At 37.6% G+C, this 26,614-nt stretch overlaps 2 protein-coding genes across 13 annotated transcripts in view; one reads left to right on the top strand and one right to left on the bottom strand.

Moving 5' to 3' along the window:
* CMSS1 (cms1 ribosomal small subunit homolog) overlaps positions 1–26,614 on the top strand; it is a 458,243-nt gene that overhangs the window by 29,410 nt on the left and 402,219 nt on the right. For 2 of the 8 annotated variants that reach the window (XM_077118619.1, XM_077118616.1), the window contains exon 1: positions 406–15,328. The exons of the other annotated variants lie outside the window; for them this stretch is intronic. The gene's annotated coding sequence lies outside the window, so the exon portion shown is untranslated. Of the gene's footprint in view, positions 1–405; positions 15,329–26,614 lie in introns of those variants that run through there. 8 annotated transcript variants of the gene reach the window in all.
* FILIP1L (filamin A interacting protein 1 like) overlaps positions 1–26,614 on the bottom strand; it is a 361,112-nt gene that overhangs the window by 19,950 nt on the left and 314,548 nt on the right. For 3 of the 5 annotated variants that reach the window (XM_077118606.1, XM_077118607.1, XM_077118603.1), the window contains one exon: positions 12,044–15,173. The exons of 1 other annotated variant lie outside the window; for it this stretch is intronic. In XM_077118606.1, coding sequence (XP_076974721.1) covers positions 12,380–15,058 — 2,679 coding nt within the window. In that variant the 5' untranslated portion in view covers positions 15,059–15,173 and the 3' untranslated portion in view covers positions 12,044–12,379. Of the gene's footprint in view, positions 1–12,043; positions 15,174–26,614 lie in introns of those variants that run through there. One more of the 5 variants, XM_077118608.1, reaches the window with a different exon arrangement.

The following is a 26,614-nucleotide window of genomic DNA, read 5'->3' as shown; positions in this document are numbered from 1 at the left end:
TTATACCTGCTTTATGATACGTAGTAGTGACTGTGCTGTATTAGACCTGTTTTTTTCACACCTGTTTTTAATGACATTATTGTAGAATTTTTTTTCTTTCCAGGTAATGATTGAGACGCTAATAGAAAATGGTGCTAGGTGCCATAACAGTAATCGAACTTTTTGTACAAGGGTAGTGTGCTGTATTGAATATGTAAGGTCTTATCTATATAGGTTTGATTACAGAAACTTACAAAGTATTCTCTAAAAACTGAAAAAAGAAAAGCTTATTGCTAAGTGGAAGAAGCTAGTCTGAAACAGTTACATATTGCATAATTCCAACTATATGACATTTTGGAAAAGGCAAAACTAGAGAGATAGTAAAAACATCAGTCGTTGCCGGGGGTAAGGGAAAGGATGACTAGGTGGAACACAGGGCCTAGTTTTTGGACAGTGGAACTATATGATACTGTAATGCTGAAACATGGTATTATGTATTTTTCACAATCTGTATAATTGAACAACACAAAGCATGAACCCTAATGTAAACTATGAGCTTTAGCTAATAATATATATATAATAATAACATATAATATTGGTTCATCAGTTGTAACAAATGTACCACACTAATGCAAAATTTTAATAATAGGAGAAACTGTTGTAACAGAGAAGGTATACAGAAACTCAGTACTTTCTGCACAGCTTTTCTGTAAACCTAACATTGCTCTAAAAAATAAAGCCTATTAAAAAAAACAAGAGTGAAGCAGTTCTACCAAATCACCTGCGAAGTCCTTTGGTCCTGATAGTTTGTGAAAAGAACAAAAATACTTGGTTGCTCTGCTCACCAAATGAGCCCTTAGCCATGTGAGTGGGCTCCTACTGTGAGCAACCTTTAAGTCTTAAGTAATGTAGGTCAGTGGTTTTTAAGATTTGCATGCCTAGGAAAGGGAACTTGTTAAAATGTAGATTTCCTGCATTGCATTTATAGGTCTGGGGGTGTGGAAATCCGCAGTCTTATATAATTCTGATGATGGTTTCAGAAACATTACCATAAGGTTTTCAACAGTAAATTATATAGCCGATTCTTGTTCTCTAGAGATTCTAGTATAGGAGGCATGACAAAAATTGTAACACAAGGCAGAATGAAGTCTATAATAGAGGTATAAACAGAAGGATTTTGGAAACCCTGAAGAAGAATGAAAATTAAGAAAGGCTTTCCAGAGCAAGAAAGAAAGGCTCTTGATGAGGGAAAAGGAAGAAGAGCATTCTAGCGCTGAGAACAGGATAAGCACAGGAACAGAGAAAGGGAAGGCGTGATTGTCAGTACTGTGTTGTGTTTCAAAAGTAATGAGGCAAGAGATGGGGGCCATGGTAGGAGGTTTGAACTTTGGGATTTAAATAATGGTAAAACAGTGATTTAGGGGTTGGGACAGCGAGGAGTAGCTGGAGGTTGCCATGCTCAGAACTGTGATATAGGAAGATCACTAGCGACAGGGTAAAGGGTGGATTAAAGAGGTGAGGGATTAAATGTAAATATGTATAAACTATTTTACATACCATCTGTACTAAACTCTGAACTTGAGGAATCATAGCACAAATAGAAAAGAGGAAGCAGAGAAAGAAACTGGGTGGTTTGTGTGGATCTGAGGGATGAGCAGAGAAGTGGAGAATGACTCCCGGATGTTGAGTTGGGTGACAGGGAAGGTCATGGACCATAACCAAAGAACAGTTCAAGAGAGATAGTGTGTGGCACATGCTAAGATTCAATTATGGTAGGCCCTCCATGTGGAACCATTTCAAAGTTGGAAATTTGGAAATTTGCTTTGAGAAACAGAGATAAATTATTGATACCATTCAAGTGGTTGAGGCAGTCCAGGGAGAAAATTTATATCCCCCTTACCTGTCACTCTTTTCTTCTTATGTCATAGGTAGTTCTACATCCCTTTCCCAGAGTCTAATGAATTTTTGTTAGGCTTTACCCTGTGCCTACTTTCCCTGTACAAAGCCATCTGATCTTACTAACTGATAGGAGTGTAAATAGCTCTGAAAATAATTCCCTAAGGAGGCATTCCTTCCCAATACTGGAACAATGCACAGTGATTGAACCACTAATCAGGCACTGATTGGCCTACTGGGGCAGAGGAAATCCTGGAGCCTGCTTGCTCCCTTGCCTCCAGTGACTTGTGCTGGCCTCTAGGCCATTGTGTCTGGACCAGCAGACTGATTACATAAACTGGTACTCTGTGGGTGAGGAAGGGGGGCCTGCCACACCTTGCATGGGAAGGGCGAAGTGTGTGGGAGGGATGCATTAAGGACAGGATGCCCCCACCAAAGCACATTTCCTCCCTCATTGGCAGTCTGAGAAAGCCTGGAATAGGGCTACAGTTGATAGGTTTGGCCTAAAATATTAATAATAATTATCCATTGTTCTCCCTAGTCCTTTCATTATCCTTCTTAGAAGCTAAAATCAGCAGCCCTGGTAGCATTTCCTGAGTTATAAATCCTATGAACCAGGCATAGGAGAGGCATTAAGTTGAGTTTAATAAGATGATTCACAGGATTATGGGTGGTTTATATTTATTCATCTAAGTTTTTTATATTTTTCCAAAGTTTCTGTAATAAAAATGTGTTATTTTTTAGTTAGAACCACTGAATTAGTGGTTCAAGTATATAAGTATACTTGAATTACTTATGTATCTCTCTCACTGTGAGAATCATCCTTCTCAGCTTGATTTTTACCAACTGTTTCCTCCCTGTTGCTTGGAAGGGACCCTCAGGTGTTTGATGTCTGTTATGTTATGGACTTCCTTTGGGGATCTCTTCTGCTTTTAGTTAATTCCTCTTGTTATACATCTACAAACTGAGGTTCTCTGAGACTTCAAAACTAATAACACGAACTTAGGCAAGGCAAGAAGACCATTGAAAGGTAGAAGAACAGTAAAGGAAAAGCTCTATTTAAAAAAAAAAAAAAAAGGAAAAAAGAGCCCAGTCAACCCACTATTAGTGGATGATATGTTCATGAGGAATTGCTTTGAATTGTTTGAAGAGTGGCTGCATTGAAGGTTTTTATGTACTGAGTCATTTAATTGTTATGAGGGGAAACCTAGGAGGCCAATTTGAAGACTTTCCTTTGAAATTGCAATTTTTATTTGGGATGGATGCTTCCAGTTTTTGTAATCCTGAATTGAAAGTAGAATTAGGACACTGGCAAAGTTGAACCCTGACACTTCTTCTCTACTTGAATTAGGAAAATGCACAGAGCCTATAAAAATTACTTGGGGAGCATCAGTCTTTCATTATTATGAATTTGAGAAATAGAAATCCTAAATTAAAGCATACCATCTATGGAAATTTTCTGGACTTCTACAAAGGCAGAAGTCCCACCACCTCTGAGCTAAATTGGTGGTGCTTGTCTTTATGATGGCTAGACTTTGGTCCTTTGATTGCCTTTTCTGGAGGTTTTGGGTCACATCAGGACTCTCAAGGCTGCTACTTACGAGTTTTTAAATGTGTTGTGATATTCCTATAGCTCATTTTCAGTCACCTCTCATGTTTTTCTCTCCGGCTGTCTCTGAGGCCATTCTGGTACCTCCTACTGTGCATATGTAGATGGCCTATCCAAACTCATACTAATTGCTTGGCATTTGCTTATAGAACCCTGCTAAGGATGGGAAGCGCTCTGATTGCAGATCCAGAGATCTTTCTCCCATCTCCTACTTGTAGGACCATCACCAGACCAGTCTTCCCTGCCCATTTGTGTGGAGCTTGACATTTCACATTCATTATCTCTTGTTACTCTAATAGTGGCCCCAGGAAGGTAGGAGGAATTGGAAGGGAAGGTAGACCACGGCTCCAACCTGGTGATCATGGATGCTTTCAGAAATGAGGCCTGAGCTAGACCTTTTAGTGTGGGTTGGATTTCGCATTATGTAGATGAGATTTCTCTCCATATTGAGCAGTGATGGGGAAGAAATAACATTGCATAAAGGTTTTCTTCCTTCTATATTATGTTACCAAACTGCTCAAAAGCCTTCTTTGTGACAGAGAGCTCTCTCTTGTTCTGTGTTCAAGGTTCTTCGTAGTCCATCCAGACTGTGCCCTTTGAGTCTTATTCTCACCTTACCTTATCCCCTTCTCTCAACTTACCACTCTGTGCTGCTCATTATTCTTAAATGTTGATTACCTCCTCTCTTGTCTGCCCCTAAACCTCTGCTCTTGTGGGCATCTCCCTGGAATGCCCTTTGTTCTCTCCCTATCCTGGTCTTCCTTATCTCTAGCCCCTGCTCAAATATCTGTTTCTGAGATGAGACTAGTAACCCACTCCTCCTCCTAATTCCTTCAGTTTATATAATTCCTTCTTAATTATCACTTAGGGTGGTCCTCAATTTAGATTTTTACAATAAGCTTGCATTGCTGCCTAGTAAAGCAATGAGCAGTATTAATGTGCTTCATAAATACTATCGGTTCATTTTGGTAGGTGACTTGTTGAGGATTGAAGAAAGCTTGTAATAGAGTAGAAGATGCTCATTTCTGTGGTTATAAGCTAATATAGGAGGAATTGAGACTCCTCAGAGAAGACTCTTTAGAAAAATGTTTTGAACAATAATGAGAGTTATCTGTTAATTCTTTTGAGTCCTGAAATCCATTTTTTCCCATTAATGCAAAGGTTTGTTGTCTAGACGTCACTTTCTCTCAAAGGTATATGAGAAATGGAAAACTCATCTGTAAATTCTTGTCTGTGCTACCTTTGAAGGAGACAAATGTACCATGTTATAAACAAGGTATTACTACAACTACAAATATTCAAATATACACATGCTCTGGGCTGACCAGTTGAGCAGGCAGAAACAATTCTTTTGCAACAAAACTCTTCTAATACAAATTTCAGAAGAGGCTTTAAGGTTATGTTTAGTCAAATTCAAGATTCTAATCTCTACCTACCATACATAAGGGTTTTTAAATGAGCTGTCAAAATTTTTCCACAGCAAGTTACTGTAAGTTACTGTAAAAAACCCTCAAGGGTCAGATGACCCTTCTTTCACAGTGGTGCTCAACTGTGACTGATGGGTGGAGCGGGGCACAATTTTGCCCCGCAGGGAAATATCTGTTGATATATTTTTTTTAATAACAACTTGGGGTGAGGGTGTTACTGGCATCTAGTGGATAGAAGTCAGGGGTGTTCCTAAACATCTTATAGTGCAAGTAACAGCCCTGCTACCACTCTCCTACCTATAAATAATTATACACAGTCAAAATGTCAGTAGTACTGAGGTTGAGAAACCCTGCTCTAGTGGAAAAAATCTGTTATGATGCAGGTTGAAAGAAACTAATTTATAGAGTCTTAGAGAAGAAAACAAATCTTCAGAGACCACCTAGCACTATGACACCAACAGGTGGGAATATGAGGAAAAAATTTCATGTCTTTTGGATTCTGAAAGGGAAAAAAAATTCATGCAGGTAATTGGTTTGTTTGCTTATTCCTCAACCTTATTTCCCAGAAGGGATTTTAAATGATTAAAGGAGGGAGACTTGGAGAGAATCGAGAAATTACTGGAAGTTAGCATTAGACATGATCTTAGTGATCACCAAGTTCAATTCTCTTTTTTTCACCGAGATTAAATGACTTGTTCAGGGCCTACAGCTGACTGAAAATGGGGGAGACTAGAACTTGATCTTTTTGCCTGCTTCAAATGTTCCTTCTCCACAATCACTCCACTTAGCAAAATTTTTCCTCTGTCTGGTTTCAAGTCTTAATTTCTCTATAGAGCCTTGTTAAACTCCTATAGATCTCCGTAATCTCCAATTTATTGGAGGAAAACGTACAGTTTGCCCTTTGCTTAAATGTTTTCTGGCACTTGTTTCTTCTCTCATTTCCTTCCCCAGATTAATAAACTCTTCAAGGGCAGTGAATTTTTTGTCTCCATAATATTTACTTCAGTGTTGGATAACAGGTAGGCAATTCAACATGTCATGATCAATGGGTTGATCAATTGTGTCCATGTGATGATCTGAAGAGAAAACGCCATGCATACTGAGATACTGTGCTTGTCACTGAGACACATGAGTGACATGTTAGTTACTAAATCCACCCACACCTTTCCAGGAGCCTCAGAAATGGCAAGAGATTGAGACCAGATTTGTAGGTCTGTGGGGCCCACGTTTATACATTAGTAGTTATCCAAACATGGCTAGCCTTTAAAAAGCAAGATAAAAAAAAAAACTCTGAAGCAAAACAAAACAAAATACTGTCTCAGGCAACCTTACATAAACATATTATACAGGAAGAACTATTTGGCTCTGGGAAGGAGGAGGAAGCCTCACTACATTAGAAAACTAGTTTCCAGCTTTCAGAAATTGCCTCAAATAATCAGTTAAGTTTTATTTATCTTGACTGATAACTTTGACAATGAAATTTTAAAATGAGAACCACAGGAAAGAGGATTATCTCTGGGATGGCTCACTATAACATTAAAGGTTAGGCCAGAGTACATTTTTATGGCAGCATTCTGAGTGTAAAACTTCGTACCCTGATGGGATGTTGACAGATTTGTAAGTACTGCCATGTGAATGGTGTTATTTCATTTTCAAATTATTACATACTTAGAGGTGTTGGCCAGTTAACTTATTCACCTCCGTAAGTATTCTTCACCCTACAGTGTTGCCTTTGGGGGATGCCTGCTCTGATGTATTTGATGGTACCAAAGCTTTATCCTTCTTCATTTTGCTTGAAGAGTGGCAAGTATCCATCAGTTGGAAAGAAAAGGGCTTGGAGTCTAATCTAAATGAAAATTAATTTAAAGAGGTTTAAGATTTGGGGACTTTAGTAAACAATTTATCTTCCTCTCTCTTTTTTGTGTTTGCTTCCCTGTGGCCTAAGGTAAATGGAGTTCTTTGTTTTGGTTCATCCACCTGCTGTCTTTAATGTGTGTTCTGGACAATTCCCAAGAAATGCTGTAGGGTTAAATTGAGAGCCTGGGATCTAGGGAAGAAACGGAGCTTGTAGGTGTCAGACAGCCTGCTACAGCTCAGCTAAAGATTTAGGCCTCTATGCTTTACTACAGTTAAAAAAATTGGGAACCTTCCCACTCAATAAAATGGCAGTTTTTATTGGGATATTCCTTTGAATAAAAAGAAAACCTAGGGAATTAGCTTTCCGTTTGTCATGCCAGCCACTAGAGGATGGAATAGTTATACTTCCTGGGGCAGGTGTAATTCACTCTGACAGAGTGGAACTACAGTCAGAACACATTTGCTACTGTTTATCCATACAGGAATTTCTGAAACAGTGGAAAGTCAGTTTGAGGGTGCATACTAAGTAGCTGGAGAATTTGTTAAAACGCAGATTCCTGGGTCCTACCCTTGGGGATTCTGATTTCATAGCTCTGGATGGAGCTTAATGTTACTAACTGGAGATTCTCATACAGATATCCTGGATTTTACTTTGAGAAACACTGATCTTAAAGAATATTTTGGCCTGCAGTTTTGCCTGATTATCTTTCCACTTGTGATTACAAAGCAAAATGATGACTATTTTGAAGGGAAAAAAACCTAACAAAAGCAGAAAACAAGGTTCAGGGAAACAAGAGTGTTGGTTAATTTAAAGATCTTTCCCTACTTTTGTCTAACAAGTTTCAAAGGAGACAATAATCAACAGCAACATTGAAATATGCTTCCACTGAATGTAACAAAGGTATTATACCAAGACTAAGTGCCAACAGGTTGGGGGCATGGGAAAGGGGTATGGATTCTTTGTGGAAGAAAAGGAAATGTCTTCACTTAGGTAGCGAAGGCATCTCTGTACACTTAGGTTGGATTGTATGATGTGTGAATAAAACTGTTTAAAAATGAACAGAGAGAAATAAGTGCTAGAGAAAATGTGGAGAAAGGGATGTGCCTATTCACTATCTGGAAGGGAAACTGAGAAGTGCAGCCCCTTGGAGGGCAGTGTGGTGGTTCCACAGGAGGCTACAGGTGAAGTTGCCATATGATCCTGCAACGCTGTTGCTCAATATATACCTAGAGGAACTGAGTGTGGGGACATTTGTGCACAGATATGTTTATGGCAGCAGTGTTCTTGATCCACACTGGATGGAAGTGGCCTAAAGTTACAACAACTGAGACTGGAAGGGGGAACTATGGTGTATACGTAGAATGGACTACTGAGTGGTTGGCCACAAGGAAGAATTAAGTTGTGAGGCATGCAACTAGGTGAATGAAACTTAAGGACGTATGTTGAATGAAATGTAAGGGAAAAAAAAGGCAAATATTACCATGCCTCAATCATATGAACTAACTATAATATAAAAAACTCAGTGAACTAAAATCAAGTACATGGGTTATCAGGTTGGGGACTGTTGTAAAGAGTCCTAGATTGTAAGCTTTTACAGCAGTCACAATATATTCAGGGGGTGTAGCTGTTAATTCTAAATTCTGAGATACTAAGCTGACTGTATATAACCTGGTTGTTCCCAGAAACTTTGGGTATTTTATGTAACAGTGTGACGCAGACTTAGAGCTCTGAAGCTGTGAAAGTCAGCAGTACCCCATACAGGAACTGTTTAAAAAGTTGAAAAAGGGATCAGGCTTCAAGTAGAGTTATGAATGAAGCTGATCTGGATATGACTAAGGTAAATCAGAATACAGGGTAAAGGATGATATTGCCCATATTTTAAAACTTCAACTTCTGTGTTAGACAAAAGGGAGAGATGTTTATTTGCTGCAAAATTTATATTTTGGGGAGTGCATTTCCTAATTTAACTTATATGTTCAATTTAGTTGAATACCATAAGTACATGGAATCTTGAACAGAGCGTGAGATTTTGTGGGTTTGTCTAGGTTAGTGTGATGCTCCAATATAATTTGGGCAAGGAATAAAATGGTATTTGCAAAGTCCCTTGGGGGACTAGGGAGAAAGGAGGAAATATTCAACTTTCCCACTTGGACACATTCTGATTTCTCCCAAGCAGTGGGGACAACCAAATCAATAGACTGAGCCCTCGATCTTGGGATTTGCCCCTATGAAACTTATTCCTGCAAAGGATAGGTTAAGCTTATTTAAAATTAGGCCTAAGAGTCACCCCTTGGGAACCCTTTTTTGATGCTCATATGTGGCTTCTCTAAGCCAACTCGGCAGGTGAACTCACTGCCTTGCCCCTGACCCCCACACGTGGGGCATGACTCCCAGGGGTGTAAATCTCCCTGGCAACGTGGGACAGATATCCTGAGGTCAGCCAGGACCTGGCATCAGGGGACTGAGAAAGCTTTCTTGACCAAAAGGGGAAAGAGAGAAATGAGACAAAATAAAGTTTCAGTGGCTGAGAGATTTCAAATGGAGTTGAGAGGTTATCTTGGAGGTTATTCTTATGCAATATATAGATATCCCTTTTTAGTTTATGGTATATTAGAGTGGGTGGAGGGAAGTACCTGAAATTGAGCTGTGTTCCATTAGCTTTGATTCTTGGAGACAGTTGTATAAATATATAACTTTTACACTGTAATGTTGTGATTGTGAAAACCTTGTGTCTGATTCTCCTTTTATCCAGGGTATGGACAGATGAGTAAAAAAATGTGGATTAAAAAATAAATAAATTATAGGGGGGACAAAGGGTAATATAAATTGGGTAGATGGAAATACTAGTGGTCAATGAGAGGGAAGGGTAAGGTATATGGTATGTATGAGATTTTTCTTTTTATTTCTTTTCTGGAGTGATGTAAATGTCCTGACAAATGATCCTGGTGATGAATACACAGTATGTGATGATTTGTGAGCCACTGATAGCACACCATGTATGGAATGTACTTGTGTGAAGGTTTCTCAGTAAAAATATTTAAAAAAAAAATCTGTGATAGGATGCTGCAACACAAAAAGTTGAAGTGATGGTGGAACTAAGAGTAAAATGAAACTTAGCCCTGAAGCTAGAACTTTGACCAGTGCAAAGATCATTTTTTTCAGAAATGTATAAAAACAATCTGGCTTTCTTCTTATTCCAAAGAATAAAACTCTAATCTCACAGACTACTGCTTCTATCTCATAAAGATTTCCCAGTGTCACTTCCTCTCTCCTTGATTTTCCAGGTTCCTATGTGATTATATGTGGATAAAAAGGAAAGGAAGATGCTTTTTCAGAAACAATGCTGTCATTACCATGAACTTTAATTCATAGTACTTTTAATAACATACAATATTTACTAATTTAATGGAGTTCCTATGTTTATTTTGATGTTGATATGAATTATTGTATTGAAAGAATTCTCCCTGTAGAAAAACGTCCAAAAGTGAGGTAATCTTTGAAGGTTTGGTAAATTTCCAGTAATGTTAAGTTTAACCACTTGGGAAGCCTTTTTATAGTTAAGATCTGGGGCAGATGATGAAATGATCATTTGTGCAGTGTAAACGTAGAGCACAGGACTTGTGGTATTAACTTGATTGTAGAAAAATGCTCTGGCTCACATGAGAGTAAGACATTGAATCCTTAGGAAACAGGTGGGCTGGTAACTAACCTGGAACTTCTCAACCTCTACTAGTTATAGGTGTGCTAAGAATGGATTCCCTTAGGCTGTGGGGTAGCCAGGAGGGACCTAGTGTGACAGGAGTCACTTCACCAGTCGTTTTTTCCACTTTATCTGTTTTCCCCAGTGCCATATAAACATATGCCATTACATGACAAAGGTCAGGAAGAATTGGGAAGACTTTGTTCTTGAATTCTTTCTAGTTTCCATTGTTCATAATTTTATCAGTTGATCATGGCCCTCCAAAACTTCACATATAGCCTTTCATGATTATTAACTGAAGATCTCATGCCACAGTTGACATGTATAATTCCTTCTAGTGTTCCAGCCTAATGTGATTTATAAATAAAATAGTTTTGAAAAACATTTAGACCATCATATATTTTGTAATACGGTTGGGTCACTGCCGATTCCTAAGATAAATGTGTTTAAAACTGAAATTTTCTCATTCATCACCAGTCTCAGCTTTCATCCAAATTTATTTAATGATGATGCAAGCCCACATCATTGGTGTTACAGTTCATCACTGTGGAAGTGTTTCTGTCAACAAATCTTTGCTTTGCTATCATGAAATTTATATTTCAGGGAAAAAGGATCATTGTGAAAGCTTCCTTTTACTTTTAAAGACCTTCATAGTTTTCCTGGGTATCTGAATAAATTGTATTAAAATCAACAACTGGCAGTGAATTTGACCACAACAACAAGGTATTGGGGAAAGGAAAATGGCAATGAGCTACTTTGACTGATATAATCTTTTTGGAATGTGACTTGAGGACCAGGTTTGTAATTTTAAAAAGTATGCCTTCTCTATACCTTGTGTTCATCACTATCTTTGGCTTTCATTTGCTTATTGGAGAAAAAAAAACACTAATTGCAATCTTCTGAAAGCAGCTCACTTACAAGGGTAAGTAGCACCAGCTTTAAATAGTCCAAACTATTTTGAGAACCAAATAGGAAAAAGGAAAAAGAATGACATTTTTTGCTTGAAGCAGATTTGTGTGTTCAAAGAGCTAGTTTTGTCATATTGGCTGGTATGAGGTTTGGATGTGTTTTATGGGAGGGTCTGGTTTATTCCTACCATAAACTCTTAATTGTTAAAGGTAACTTGTATTTCCAGATATGCTTTCTCTGGTTGCCTACCACATTTCAATTTTTAAAATTTTTTTTTTAGTTTTTACATAAGCTGATATGTGCTCAGAAAAAGTAAATTATTTAATATTATTTTATTCATATACTATCAGTAAATGTTTATTAAGTTCCTAAAATATGTTAAGCACTATGCTGGGTACCAGCAATGCAGAGATACATTAAGTTAAGTTTGCTCCTGAAAGATTAGTAGTTCACTTTGAAATCAAAAGACATATGTCTTGATTTATTTGTACCACTTTCTCTAATATGTGATCAAAAGATGACTATAACTAGTAAGTAGGTCCTGTTGTATTGTTTTTTTTTAAAGGAAGAATTAATAGATATTACAAGCAGGAAGTGAAAATTTCTATAGTACATGCAAAACTGTAACATAAAATAACCAAAAGAAAATCCAGCAAGCAATGGTATAAATAACAAATTATTTACTGCTTTATATTGTTAAAATATTTCACCAAGACAAGTTGCAGTCAAATTAATGTAAGTTATGGAAAATGAAATACAAAAAGACATATTTATACAAGTGCAGACTAAATATAAAATGTAAATGAAAAGATATACAGTAAGTGCACACTTGATATAACTATGCAGGCAACAGTTAGTTTCAGATACTCTTGTATAGTTCATGCACAAACGTTTCCAAATTACAAGTTCAGTCAGTCTCTTTGGGGTTTTGGAGGGATGATTAAAAAAGGATTGGGTTCCTTGCAAGAATATCAGTATAGATTGGATAAGGGTGAGGATCGTCAGTTATATATATTACTTACTGTAACTTGTGATTGTCGAGGAAGAGATGTGGCTGTTGGTGTGATAGTAATACTGCTGGTGACTTTATTGGCTGTTTTGTTTAGTGCCCCGTTAGTTAGGCCTTGAGTTCGATTATCCTGTGGTAGTGTTGAAGGGCTGGTAGGTCTCATGGGGCTGGCCACAGCTTGCATGTAAGGACTTCCTAAGTGAATGTGGATTTTATTATCCTCAGTAGTTATCACACTTGAACTATTACTGTTTGAACGTTGAAATTGCCATGATGACTGCCGGTCTGGGGAGACTCTGAAAATTGCATGCTTGGCACTGATTTCTATTGGCTCTGGGGAACGTCCCTGCTCGGGAGAGCTAGCTGGACCAGTCACAGCCAAAACCTGAATAGGTGACATTGTCCTTTCTGGAGTTATAGAACCACAAGATTCTGGGGTCTGAGCTCTGGCAAAGGTTGCTACAGTAATTGGGGATATGCCTTGCTCTAAATTTGTGAGGCCTTCAGTACAGGTTTTGGATTTCATTGGTGTTATGGAAGCATTTTGGAGGATGGTTATCCTTTGCTTTGGAGTGCCACAGTTTGGTATCACTGCAGTGCTTGTGTAAGAATGAGGACTCTCTGTGGTTGGACTTGTGATTTCAAGAGTGGCTGTGTTTTGGGCATGATCTGGAGTAACCTTTATATGAAGTGGCTGTCCAGGTGTGTGGCTAAGAACTAGATCTCCAGGTTGCATAAAGTTGCCATTGGACTTAGTTTGTATTCTTCCATTCTGAGGGTGACCCTCCTTGGATTTCATCCAAGGAATCCATAGCTTCCTGTTAACAGGACAGGGAATAGATGAGTTGCACCTGAAAGACAGCACTGTATCCTCATCATTAGGGTCCTCATCCTGGTCCTCACTCTCCTCATATAACTGACCATTAATGACTGCCCGTTCCAGAGGAATGAGACTTTTATAATCAGGTGGTTCATTGTCCACTGCTTCCGTTTGGACTTCTTTAGAAAATACTTGAGGGTCAGAGATTCTTCTTCCATTGAGACTAGGCCGGAGGCTTTTATTGAAATGTCGGTACCTGTCTAACTCTTTAGTGAGGTTTTCAATCTCTCTTCCTAAATCTCTGTTCCTGTTTTCTTGTTGATTGAGTTTTTTTTGAAGAATTGAGTGATCTCCCTGGAGGTGACATATTAGGTCCTCAGTTGCCATATATTCATGAATTTTCTCTTTCAATGCATCTACTTCTCTTGAGAGGTGCCCTGACTTAGCTTCTTCTTCTTGAAGCCTTTTGAAAAGCCATTGTTCATGGCTAGATTCTGTCTTTTCTGCTAACTTGTACTTGGCAAGTTCCATTTTAACATGTTCCAGCTCTTCAGATAAAAATTGAGCTTTCTCTCGTTCATTGGCATATCTTCGTTCTAGGGTCTCATACTCATCTTCTGTTTTCATGAGGTCATCTTCAATGGCTTTCATGTCCTTTAGTTTCAGTCTCAATCTTTCCACTTCTTGAGAGAGCTCTTTAATTTTATTGTTTTCTTGGTGTAATGTTGTGGACTTACCAGAATCTTGTTTTAATTTGTTTTGTAGGACATCTTTCTCAATTGCTTCCAAAGATTGAAGCCTGTTTTTCAGTATATTAACTTTTGATAAGAGATCATTTCCTTTCTCTTGCTCTGCTTTCAGCTTGTTTTTTAAATCATCTCTCTCCTTGATTATGGTGTACATCTTTTCTTCCACATCGGTTTTGGACTTGAGTGCCCTTTTAGTTTCCTCAATTAATTTCTCAGTAACAGATGTCACTTTATTTTGCTCCATTTGAAGTTGAGAAGAAGCAGTTTGCAACTTATCTTCAGTTTGCTTTAATTTCTCACTCATTGTTTTACGTTCATCTACTAGCATCACGGTTAATGTTTTCAGTTTAGTTAAATCCTCTTTTAGGGTGAATTCTGTTTTCTCCAGCCGGCTTTCAATGACTTCGAGCTCTTTAATCCGCACTTTTAAGCTCTCCAGTTCTTGAGACAACTGCTTCGTGGTCATCTTTTCTTTTTCTAAGTTGCATTTCAGAGAGTAACATTCTTGTTTGCTTTTGTTGAAAGCATCTTCTAATTTTTCTAGAGCCATAATCCTTTTATTGAGTTTTTCAACCTCTAGTTTAAAGTCTTTACTCTGTGATGTTTCCTTTTCAAGCCTCTTATTGAGATCTCTGCACTGCTCCTCCATTTTTATGAGCTCTTCATCCTTCCCTTCCATTTCTAGCACACGTTTCCTGAGCTCCTCCACCTCAGCCATGATGCCAGCATTTCCATATTCTTCCTTGTTGATTTTTTCTTTTATATCTTGCAGCTCCTCTTCTGCTTTTCTTAAGGACCTATTTGTTTCTTCTAACTCATCAATTTGTCGGCTGAGTGCTGCCAGCTTTTGTCTGAGCTGACGATTTTGGCTGTCCTCATTGGTGAGCTTTGCCATAATTGTTTCTTGATTCTGGTGAAACTTTGTGGTCTGTGTTTGCAGTTCTTTTTCTAGTTTGGTTGCCTTCTGCTCTTCTTCCTGAGCTCTGGTTTCAGCAAGGGCTAGTTTAGCATCTGTTTCCTTTGCACTTGTGGTCAGGTCTTGGATTTTTTGTTTTTGAAGGGTGAGCAGTGCTGTAAGCCTTTGTTGTTCTTCTACCACCATCAAAGCAAAAGACTTCAGCTTGGTCAGCTCCTCCTTCAGGGCAATGACCCTCTCCTCCTTTTCTTGCTCCTCCTTCTCCTGGGACTCAGTTTTTTTGTCAATCAGCTTCTTTAATCTGAAAAATACAAGAGTGCATTCTATTTTGTGATTGGTGCTTTAGTAACTTATTGATGGTGATTAAACATTTGTGTAACTTAGAGTGTTTCAGCTCACACTGAATATGGATAAGAGTTTCTGAATTTGACGAGGGAGAAGAATCTTGATAAACAGGTATGTTGCTCTTTTGCTTTAGTTGCTGTTGATTGGTAACAGATGCAGTTCACCAGGAGCCTTAGATAAGATTAAGGGCAAGATTATTTTATTTCAATTGCTTGTGTAACACATAATCAGTAGGCAGTTTAGTCTAAAGGTTGAAAAGCAGGCACAAGCTTGAGATTCACTTGAACCTGGCTTCAAGACAGGCCCTACTCTTATCATGTATCTGATCTGCGGATTTTTTTTTTAAGCTTCCTGAGCCTCAGTTTCCTTATGTGAAAATGGGGACAATAATTTTATTTATCTCAAGGGCTTTTTGTGAAAAATAAATGAGATAATTCATTAAAGGTGCTTTGCACAGTCCTGGCACATTGTAAACATTTGGTAAATGTTAGTTGTTGCTGTTCTTTTTTATTAATGTGGTTATAATTATATTTAATCAGATTGTTTGATTGAATTATAATATGTGATACATTAACGTCTGTTCACCTTCCTGATTCTTAGTTTACATATAATTTTATTCATATTTCTTAGAAATTATGCACCTCACTGATGGATCTTTTTGCCAATTAAAACTTGGTTTTCTCTTGCATGATATTGTCCTAAGAACCTCTGTACATATATCTTTATCCCCACAGCAGGAAGGCAGTTAAATGAGGGAAAATGAGAGGTATCTGAAAGGAGCTGGAGTTTTTGTAACATGGGAAGAACATGGGGTGATAGGAAAGAGTTTATGGATGACAGTCAGATGCTAAAGGGATAATGAAGGATAAACTATCAGGAACAAATTGATTCCCTCCTAAATGCTGTCTCTCTTATACCATGTGATCTTTTTCTTTTACATTATGAATGTTTACATTAGCATAACAGGAGGGTACTTTACATGCAATATAAATGATTTCGTTTACATACTTTTTGTCCCTTAGCAGTGAGGTCACAATTTAAAATTGTGGCACTATTAATTACACTGGGAATGGGCCAGTTATAGAGTATGCAATTACAGCTTTGCAGTATTATTATAACAAATCTAAAATAGAATGGAATCCTTGAAAAACTGAACTAAAAGATTTGTTAAGGATAAAAAGTTATAAATATTTGTTTTCTGATCAAGCATAAAGAATTCATAATATTTTACTCTATCTTTTCTATCAGGAATGAGTTAATTATCCAATGTATTGACTTTAATTCTTTCCACAGAGCTATTTGAAAGTTGTTTATTTAAGAATTAGAGAGAACATTTTAAAAGGAACATAATTTAGGGTCTCTCTTCTTGGAAATAAACAGTCCTTATTTTTGAAATCCTAATCTGCTCTTTTATGTAATTAACATTACATAAGAGGAATGTGTTTAAAATAATTTTATAATGCAAGAATTGCCAAACTTTTTATGGGGAGGGCTGAGTTTTTCTTGTCTTGAGTATCTGACAGGAAGCTGAATCAAGAGCCACAGCATGAGAAACTAAGAAGAGGCAGAGCAGGATGCTGGGGGTGGGTTGGTGATGATCTCATCCATGACAGTGACAAGAGGCTTGCCCACAGCATTTGGCTGTGTTCCACTCCTTATTGGAAACATGTGGAAACCTGATAAGAGAAACATGGCAGCTCCTTCCCAAGTGGTTTAGTATACAAGTCAGCAATAGAGTCCATGGGTAAACTGCTTTGGTGGTGAATCAGATGTAAAGGTTTCAGTAATGCATTGAGCACAACTGCAGTGAAATATGTTCCCTCCTCTATACCATAGTTTTATTCAAGAACAGTTTCACAAAAACTTTTCAAGATTTCTTTTCAATTTAAGAAATAATACCAGTGTGCTGTTTCATTTTCATACAAGGGGGTATAGGTGTATTTTCTCAGGATATAAGGGAGGGAAGAATGTTTTGCTGTATAATGAGAGAAACATTAAAATGAAATGGTGATTAGTGAATCTTGGTAGTGCAATAGTGGGCAAAAAGTTTTGAAAAAGTTTCAGTTGTTCCTATTGTGTTTGGTTCAAGTATGATGCATTTTTCATGGTTTCTTGAAGTCAGCTGATAACCCAAGCCTCATCTTACAAGGCACATAAAACTGAGAATTTGAATACATTTGCTCTCAGCATTTCCTTCCTACTTGTTCCCCAATAACTGCCATTTTCCTGGGTCATTCCCAGGAGCATACCTCAAGACAATCAACACCCTAGGTCAGGGAAAGCCTGTTAGGGAGAGAAATGGGAGTTTATTTTCAGAAAGACCTTCAACCATCAACTCACTCGGGAGCTCAGGACTGGGAATCAGTGAGAATAAAGGGCAGGAGGTCCTGGTGGCCCCTTTACATAGCCTGTTGGGTATGTGTATTACACATTGTGTGTGCATTGTGTCCGTGTGTGCAAGAGAAAGAGAATGCAAGAGACTGGTTATGCTACTGTATTTGTACTTCTGGAAAAGGTGAATGGGTCTACCCTAAATCATTTCACTCTTTTCTTGCTTTATATCTGGTTGAAATTTCAGGTTAGCTTCCGGTCTTTAAGAAAGGTGTTTCTTTGCAAAGTTAATCCTTACAGGATTTGAAATTGCAAGCCTCACCTGTTGTGTGTAATGGTGTAAACAAGAAGCTAATTGGCACACTGCTAATTATTAATGCAGGGATGGATTTAGAGATAGACTCCTATATTTAACACACACATGCCTACACATGCATATTATAGTTTTTTTTTCCTGACTAGGTGCATTTTTTCTTTCAAATAAAACAAATTTTATTTTTCTTATGAAAACATGTTCATCATTCATATACATATGAATGATTTCAGGAAATATTTGCTGAATATTTACTGTATTTTAGTCATTTGAGTTCCATAATCCCTTAACAAAGACTAGTGAAGCCAAATATTTTTGGAATCCCAGGGTTTGTACAATTTTAGAAAGGCAGTAAGGAGAGTTCACCACATACTGCATAGCACTCAACAGAGTCTGGGGCACCATCTCTTAAGCAACACCCTCAACACTTCTGCAGTGAACCATGCAAATAGCTATACTAACAGGAATAATTAAGATTATGGCATCACATTTATTCAGATGTTGGTTCAAATAAGGAGAGGTTTTGATGCCACGTTTTCTTAAAAACTTTCTGTTTCCAGAATTTTTGTATTTTTTGAATTGCAGACAAAGGATGTGAACATGTAGAATGAAAGTATAACCTATTAGTGTCTTTTGGGTAAGGAGGGTATAGAGTTGAGGCTCTAAAGCCCTCCTCCTTCTTTCCCTTGGACTGGATTTTAAACTAAACAGTAACTTAATTTTTTGTCTTCATTAATTTTCTTTGGTTATTAACAGATTCTAGGTATTAATGCTAACTGACTTTGTATGCTAATATAAACTATCATTCAATAATTTCTCTGGGTTTGCTAGCAAAAACTGAGAGATTATTTTGAGGGCTTTTAACCACGGCACTTGAAAGAAGCATAGATTCAGGAGTTCTCTATATCTGAAATTTACCTCTTAAGGCTATTTAGTAAAATTGTTGCTGCTTTTTTTAATGCACAGTTTCAATTAGTACACCTTTGCACTTGGATGTTAAATAATCTATGCCAGGGTTTCTTAAACACCAGCACTATGGACACTTGAACAGAAAATTGTTTGTTTTGGAGGATGTCCTATGCAAGGTAGGATGTTGAGCAGCATCCTTGGCCTCTACCCACTAGATGCCAGGAGCATCCTCTCTCCATGCAGCTATGACAATCAAAAATGTTTACATACATTGCCAAATGTCTTCTGGGGTGCAAAATCACCCCATTTGAGAATCATTATGTGCACACACACACACATTCACATGCATGTGTATATATCAGTCTATCATTAGAAGTTAGCTTCCATTGTCCAGCCTTACTTGCTCAATAAGGCACAATAAAGAGCTCCCACCTGAATTGCATATATACCTGATGATTGTATCTTTTTCCTGCTTGTTACCTCTTTACCAGTGTTTCTCATATTTTAACGTGTATTCAATGCTAATCTTATTAAAAATATTCATTACAATTTAGAAGTTTTGGTGTTGGGCTCAAACTTTGGACTTTAACAGCTTTCCAGGTGGTGTTGGATCTACAGGCCCTTGGACTAACTGTGGGTAGCAAGTCTTTACTATTCACGTCACATGTTTTCTGGGAATGGGATTCTGACTGAATTTCAAATATAAAGTCAACTAATTATTGCTCATTATCAATTCTATCCTGATTTGTAGACAAAGACTATTCCTAACCAACTTGGTTATTCTTTTCCACATTTTCACAAAAGGCATCAGATAGGAGAATGTGGCTAAATTAACTAAAATCAATCCACATTACTGGGGGAAAAAAATGACTCAAAATACATACTAGGGTAGGCCGGCAGCTAAATTTTCGTCTTTGGCAGCTAAACCCAAAGACGAAAATATAAGAGAATATACAGTAGCTACCATTCTTTATTTAATACTAGTGATGTGCTGCCAAGCACTGAGCTAAGTCTGCACGTTTATCAATTCTAATTCTCATAGTACGCCTAAAGAATTTGGGATTATTAACTCCTTTATAGCATGAACACTGAGGCTCAAGAAGGCCAAGAATGAGCAAAGCCTGTACTTTTTCCCACCCCACCCTACACTGTCTCTTCAACACACAGTATGAATCATCGCATGGGACTGTTCTGCATACAAGGTGCCTTTCTCAAGGAATTCTCTCTATTTGGAGAAACTGTCAACTTAAAGAAAAAAGTTCATTTATCATTACGTTTAAGCAGGTAGCTTATATTTCTGAAAGCAGTAGTCTTCAAATGCTTACTTTTATATCTCCTAAAAGAATTTTTAAAAAGTAAATACTCATGCACACAATTTAAAGTTGGCATCTAAATTTTTTATCCAAGGTTTAAATAGTTGCAAAGGATATATTTTAACATCTACCATTTAACCTAATAGCCCTTATTGACAAACCAGTCAGCCAAATCATTCTTTCAAAGAAAAAGTGACTTCCTTTTTCAACTTAAGTAAATGTGTAAGTACACATCCCCTTGTCAGCCATCTTACTTCTATAAGTGACAAGGCACAGGGGCTTGCCCTGAATTGTCCCCAGATGAAGCAACAAGGCCCTACTCTATCCAGTGGTTCTATCTGAAGTTGCTCCTACTCTGTTGTAATGGGATTCTCAGGAGCAAGGCTTTTTGATGTTGTCCCTTTGTCTAGTGCCCTAGAGGGGTTTGCATCCCAGGAAGATACACCTGGGTAAGATTTTAATAAAGATGGCTATTTTGGAAAAGAAGCATTCACAGAATCAAATACTTTTCTTGGCAGATCAGTATGGGAAAGAGTACATGTGGGAATTAAGGACTTAGAAATTGATTCCCTTAAAGGTTTCCATGCTTGTGTACCCCTGGAAAGTGTTTGTATATTCTCAGGGCTAGGTATACCCCAGTTTGAAGACTACTGTTTTGGAGCACTCACATTCATGTTCATCTACTAACACCAGAGAACTATAGGAACATTCACTGAATCCTGTCTAATAAAAACAGTTATGGAAGCTGGTTTTATAGACGTAAATGTGAGGTAGTTAAAGCCAATCTGGCTGAAAGTAGTATCTTATTACAGCTTTTCTTTAGAGTTTCTATTATGGCTCAGTATTGCTATAACTTACTGTAGTTTATCACTATTATTATAGGCAATACCAGTTTCTTATTTTTAAAAAAAATCACATCTGTCATCTTGAGTGTTCTTTGGTACTAACCATAATGTGGTTCTTCATTACAAATTATATATTCAGATGGTCCTTTCAGCTTTTATTTATGTGCACATACGTTAGCACTTGGGAGACTATATTTTATCTCTATGTGAGACACTAATGGTGCTAGTTATATGCATCGTATAATACACATATGAAATAGATGGTGAGTCTAAATGTCTCAATAATGCGTTATTTCCATAATAATTTATATGTATCTCCCACTACTTTTGACTTTGTCTTATTTATATACATTATTATCAACTCCACTATAAGTTCATTAGGACAGAAGCCATGTCTGATTGTTTGCTTCATTTGTGTCTTCTACAATGTCTACCACAGAGCCTTTACGTATGAGGGTACCAAATGAATATTTTGGGGTATGAATGAATAAACAAATATGTCTTTTCATGGAAAATACAATAGCATTTTCCTAAGTAGTTTAATTCATTTTTAAAAGAGGATGCTGTAATGCTTACCATGTGTGTGGTTTTAGGCCTTTAAGAAGATGAGGTGTAGGTGGTTTTCCTGTCAGTGTTCTAGAAGTACATTATTGTATCTATTCCATAGCTACAGAGCCTCTAAAAGGAATCAAGACTGTGGGAACAGCTCCTTTCCTTCCTTATAAGTCAAATCTCTGCACAAGAACTGTATGGACTTGCTTACATGAGGAGAACAGAAATGAGTGGTAAACATCCACATCCCAACTACTCACTCCCCTTTAATTATTTCTGCAACATAGGAATGGGTCTTTTAATTATTCCTCAGAGTCCAGACCTGTAACTGGACAAATAAGTTTTATTTCACAAGCAACATTACATCAACAGCAAATAAAAATGAAATGAGAAGTACTCATCTATAATCCTACTACCCTACCACATCAATTATGTTTCTAATTTAACAGCAAATTTTCCAGTTTTTTAGACGAATTGGCCCATATAAACTCAGGGTGATTATCAAGCAGTAATCTCAATTCTACAAGCTGTTGATGATGTTTTGTTTCTCTTAGCTGTAGATATCAATTTGTAAGTAGTTAACAACTTCATAGACAACCTAACTTCTTGTTAGGAGATAAATACGCTACTGGATTTGCCATGTGGACCTTGAATTTAAAGTTTTTGATGTCAGGAATGTGACAAGACTTCCTTTTTGGTAATTTAATTTACTAACATTGAATACTAACTTTGTGCAAAGGACTATATAGTTAGTACTGAGGCCATACTGCTATGAACAGGGGAGTGTCCCTGTTCTCAAAAAGTTGCATAGGCTATTGGGAAAGACTAAGCAGATAGTTCCAGCACAATTCACTAAAGGTTCCAGAGCAGTGGTTTTCAAGCTTTTTGTCTCATGACCTCTTTATCCTCTTAAAAATTATCAGGGACTCTAGACAGCTTTTGGTTGTGTGAGTTATATCCATCAGTAAGTACTCTATTAGAAATCAAAACTAAGATATTTTAAAAATATTTATCCTTTCAAAATAATGAATCAATTATGTGTTAACATAACATTTCAATGAAAAAAAACTTTTCAAACAAAAAAAATTAGTGAGAAGAGTTGCACTGTTATACATTTCTGCAAACTCTGCAATGTCTGGCTTAACTGAAGAAAGTTGGATTCTCAGATCTGCCTTATACATGCCGTTACCTATCAGAGCAATGATATCATTACATGTTATGTGGCTTCTGGGAAGCTCCTTATACACTTGTGAGAAATCCTTATACACTTGTGAGAAAATAAGTGAAAACAGCAAATAACATCTTAGTATTATTATGGGAATAGTTTTTGAACTCGTGAATCCCTTGAAAGGGGCCCAAGCTGAGAACCATTGTTTTAGTGGATAGACAGTTTAAGTATAGATGGCAAATGTATCTTTCTCTGTAACTCTGATTTACGCTGTCATCCTTTACTGATTCAGGCTGTTCCTGAGCTGGCATGCTGCTTCATCCCAATGAAGTCTCCAGATTCACTGGCCTAGTCACTGGTGTAGTGTTTTATCATTAAGAAAGCCAGTTCACTACCCACCAAAGATGGATGGAAGATTCTCTGCCTTCTCATTTCCCTCTCCCAGTCCTTAGAAAAATCTTGAATGACAAAACTGTCTCTCCATAAGACACTGTTTTGTTTGAAACCACAATATGAAATAAAGACGTGGAAACCACTGAGTTCCCTAGTTTTGAAATAGGGTCCGTCCACAGTGCTATGCAATACAGCTGACTTTTAGTTCAGCAAGTCTTCGTGAAGCATTTAAACTGAGCTCCTACCATGTGCCAGGCACTGTGCTTGTTATTTGTTAGTTTTTCATTTTCAAAACCTCCCTGTATACTAAGTATGTAACTTTGTTAGGCCTCAGTTCCTATATTTGCTTTCATTCATCCAGAGCTAGTTTAATACATTAATTTTTCTTTCTGATTTTACATGTTGATTACTAAGCCAAAAACAATTATCATACATCACATTGGTTTATAAGTTTTTATGTCATGGCTTGACTTTGATAGTCTGGTTTTGATTATATCTCACTATATCTTTTAGTAATACTGACTATATAATTTTGATTGTTGCATTGCATTGATAGCAGCTATGTTTATGGTTAAATAACCACAGAGTTCTAACCACATTATTTAATTCCATGCAAAATAATTACATGGAATTTATTGGAAAGCTTCCTTAGGCTGAGATAGGTTCTTGGTAATCAGGCCTATAATTTATGTTGCCTTGCTCTACTCCCTGCATTTTCAATGGGACTTTTCACTGTTGAGTGTAATTTTTAGACACACTCATAAAATAGCTATGACCAGTCATTTTTATTCTATGTATGGCTGCTTCCTTTTATTTCTCTCATAAGTCAAAGGTTTTTTGTTGATTTTTTTTTTTAAATTACAGCTACAACATACCATAGCCATAATGTAATATTCAATTTATTTGATTTGGTCAGCAAGATCTAGAAGAACAGTAATACTTTTTTGGCATCTGCCAAAAATGTCTGTGTCTGCTTTATGTCCTTGTTACTGAAGATCCTGTCATCATCATTGAGATCATTTAGAGACATTATAAATGAGTCCAGATCCAGCAAGCTGGGTTACTATTTTCCTTCATTGTGAAACAAGAATTAGGGCACGAAGTGACAGAGGAAATTTTAGGTTGGTGTCAGAGGAGTATATGGTAAAAATGGGATACCATGAGTCAAGACTCCTCATCAGCTGAATAATCTTCTTTGGCTCCCCTGGGGTCAGGGGAGGGGAAATGAGGTGTGCAAAAAGTCAAATGACCTATTAATAAGGAGCTTGGGGAGCTTTTAGCAGAGAAATAGGATTCTGAGAGGGGCTTATGAAATTCTCAAGTTGAATAGGGGGACCTAAATTGGAGCAAAACTCACTCTCTTTTTTTTTTAAGAGTAGAAAAAAGAGCAAAGAAACTGAGACAAATGGGTCTCCTCAGAAAGCAAAAACACTGAGGCAAAGTTCTAGAAACAGAAAAAAGCCTGAGGGCCCACAGTCACAGAGCTTAGAGAGTTAGGCAGCTATAAAGAGGAAATTTTTATCCTGAAAACAAAGGAGGAACCCCAAAACATTCGATTAGGAAAGAGACCCGCCACACACCAATTAAAGAGCTTTGTGGAGATTTGAAGAGGGACTCATCCTAGGTCTGGGAGAGGAAATGGGAATTGAGAGGAAAAGTACCAATAAGGACATTATATTTAAATCTTTACCAGGATAATTAGTTAGAGCCTAAATTAAATGTTGTCATCTTCAGTGCTGTATTATGGTTAGGGAGTTTTCAATTGGATGATGGGTGTTCATTTAATATCACTAATCTCACACCCCCCTTGTTTCCCAATTTAATTTTTCAGATTAAAAAATATCTACTTAGACGGAATTTTTTTGCCTTGTTTTGAATATATTATAGCTTCAAGATTGAACTTTTTTAAACTAGGTATTGTGAGAACACCATTGTGCTAAATGGAAAGCCCCACACTTTTCTTTTGGTGCTCTCCTTTCCTTCTCCCCTCCCATACTCATAATGGTATTAATCATTTGAAAAGATTCCTCAGATCCCCTTTTTTTTTTCATACTTGCCATTTTGACTGCTACTACATCAAGAAAACTAGCCTGTCTTCTAGTAGATTGAAACTTTAGGTCTTTGGCAAACTAAAGTTTCAAGTAGATGTCTCCCTGAGCCTTCAAGGTCTACCTGGCCTTATCAGAGCCATGATGCCTTCCCCTGCCTGGCTACACTGTCTCTCTAAGAAGCATTCAGTGAGCCACTCAGCGTGTGATGCCTTAGACTGTCACAGATGTGTATATGCTTTTATTTATGGTAGTGCCTCACCTGATACATAGCACACTGAGCCTCCTTTATGTATGAGATGATGGCGGTGGTGATATTGGGCTCCTCCCCAGGTTCCTAACACTTTCGCTGTTTATCATTCTCTCTATTCCTACCTCCCTTTCTGATCTTGTACTATTTGAGATCTGTGTTCTTCTCCCTCTTGTTTGTCCTGAACTAGCCTTTTTTAGGTTAGGGCTGATGTCCTCCCTACTGCCCTCTCATTCCCTAATAGCAGATGACAGTAAACAGTGCAGGTAGGTGAATGGCAAAGGGTAGGTTGGATGACTAACAGGGCACACATCCAGCACTAAGGCACTGTGGAAAAGAAACAGTGAAAGACTGTGGGAGGCAGAGTAGTGCAGGAAGTGTGTTTAGGTTCTGGAGTTAGATTTTTGGAGTTGTATCCTCCCTTGCCTATTTCTACGTAGTGTGACTTGAGCAAACAATTTAATGTCTACAGTCTCATTTTCTTCATGTGCAGAATTGAGATAATACTAGAACTTCCCTCATAATAGGGTTGTTCTGAGGATTAAGTAAAATAATCCATGCAAAAGCTCTTTGCATAGTGCTGGCACAATAAATGTCCATTATCACTGGAAGTAGGAAATTGTACCAGTGGTGAGGCATTATAGAAGAGTACCTCTGCTGCAATGGGCTAACATAAAATAGGAGTCACCTGAAAGAAGGACAGAATTCACACCAGAGTGAAAGATACAACTAATCCATTTATTGTGATCTGCCTTCAGGCCACTTATGGATCTCTTCAGCCATGTGCATAGTTAGCTGTACTATCATGATTGTCATTTTAGGGCACGGTTTCTGGGCCTCCACACTATAGACATTTTGGGCTGAATAACTCTGTTGTAGGGGCTGTCCTGTGCATTGTAGGATGTTTAAGAGCATCCCCGATCTCTATTTACAATATGCCAATAGTACCCCTGTACTTCCAAGTTGTGACAACCAAAATATGTCTCCAGACATTGCCCCTGGATGGGGGTGGTGAGGGTAGGGTTACAAATCTCCCCCATTTGAGAATCACTGTTTCAGAGCAATGTTAATTTTTTTATTCCATTGTCTTTGTATCTGACATAACTTTTCTGCATTATCTGCTCCTTGATTGTATCTGAGATCAGCCACAATTTTCCATTGTTCTTGTGTTCACAGATCTACTATTCCACCGCTTTTCTTCCCTCCTTGAAGAGAACGTTGGTTTGAATGTGCCATACCAATGAAACATCAGATATCGAAATGGTTGCCAATAGC

The sequence above is a fragment of the Tamandua tetradactyla genome, chromosome 10 (genome assembly GCF_023851605.1).
Source record: "Tamandua tetradactyla isolate mTamTet1 chromosome 10, mTamTet1.pri, whole genome shotgun sequence".
NCBI lineage: Eukaryota > Metazoa > Chordata > Mammalia > Pilosa > Myrmecophagidae > Tamandua > Tamandua tetradactyla.
The sequence above is the reverse complement of the archived record's forward strand: the minus strand, read 5'-3'. Positions and strand labels throughout refer to the sequence as shown.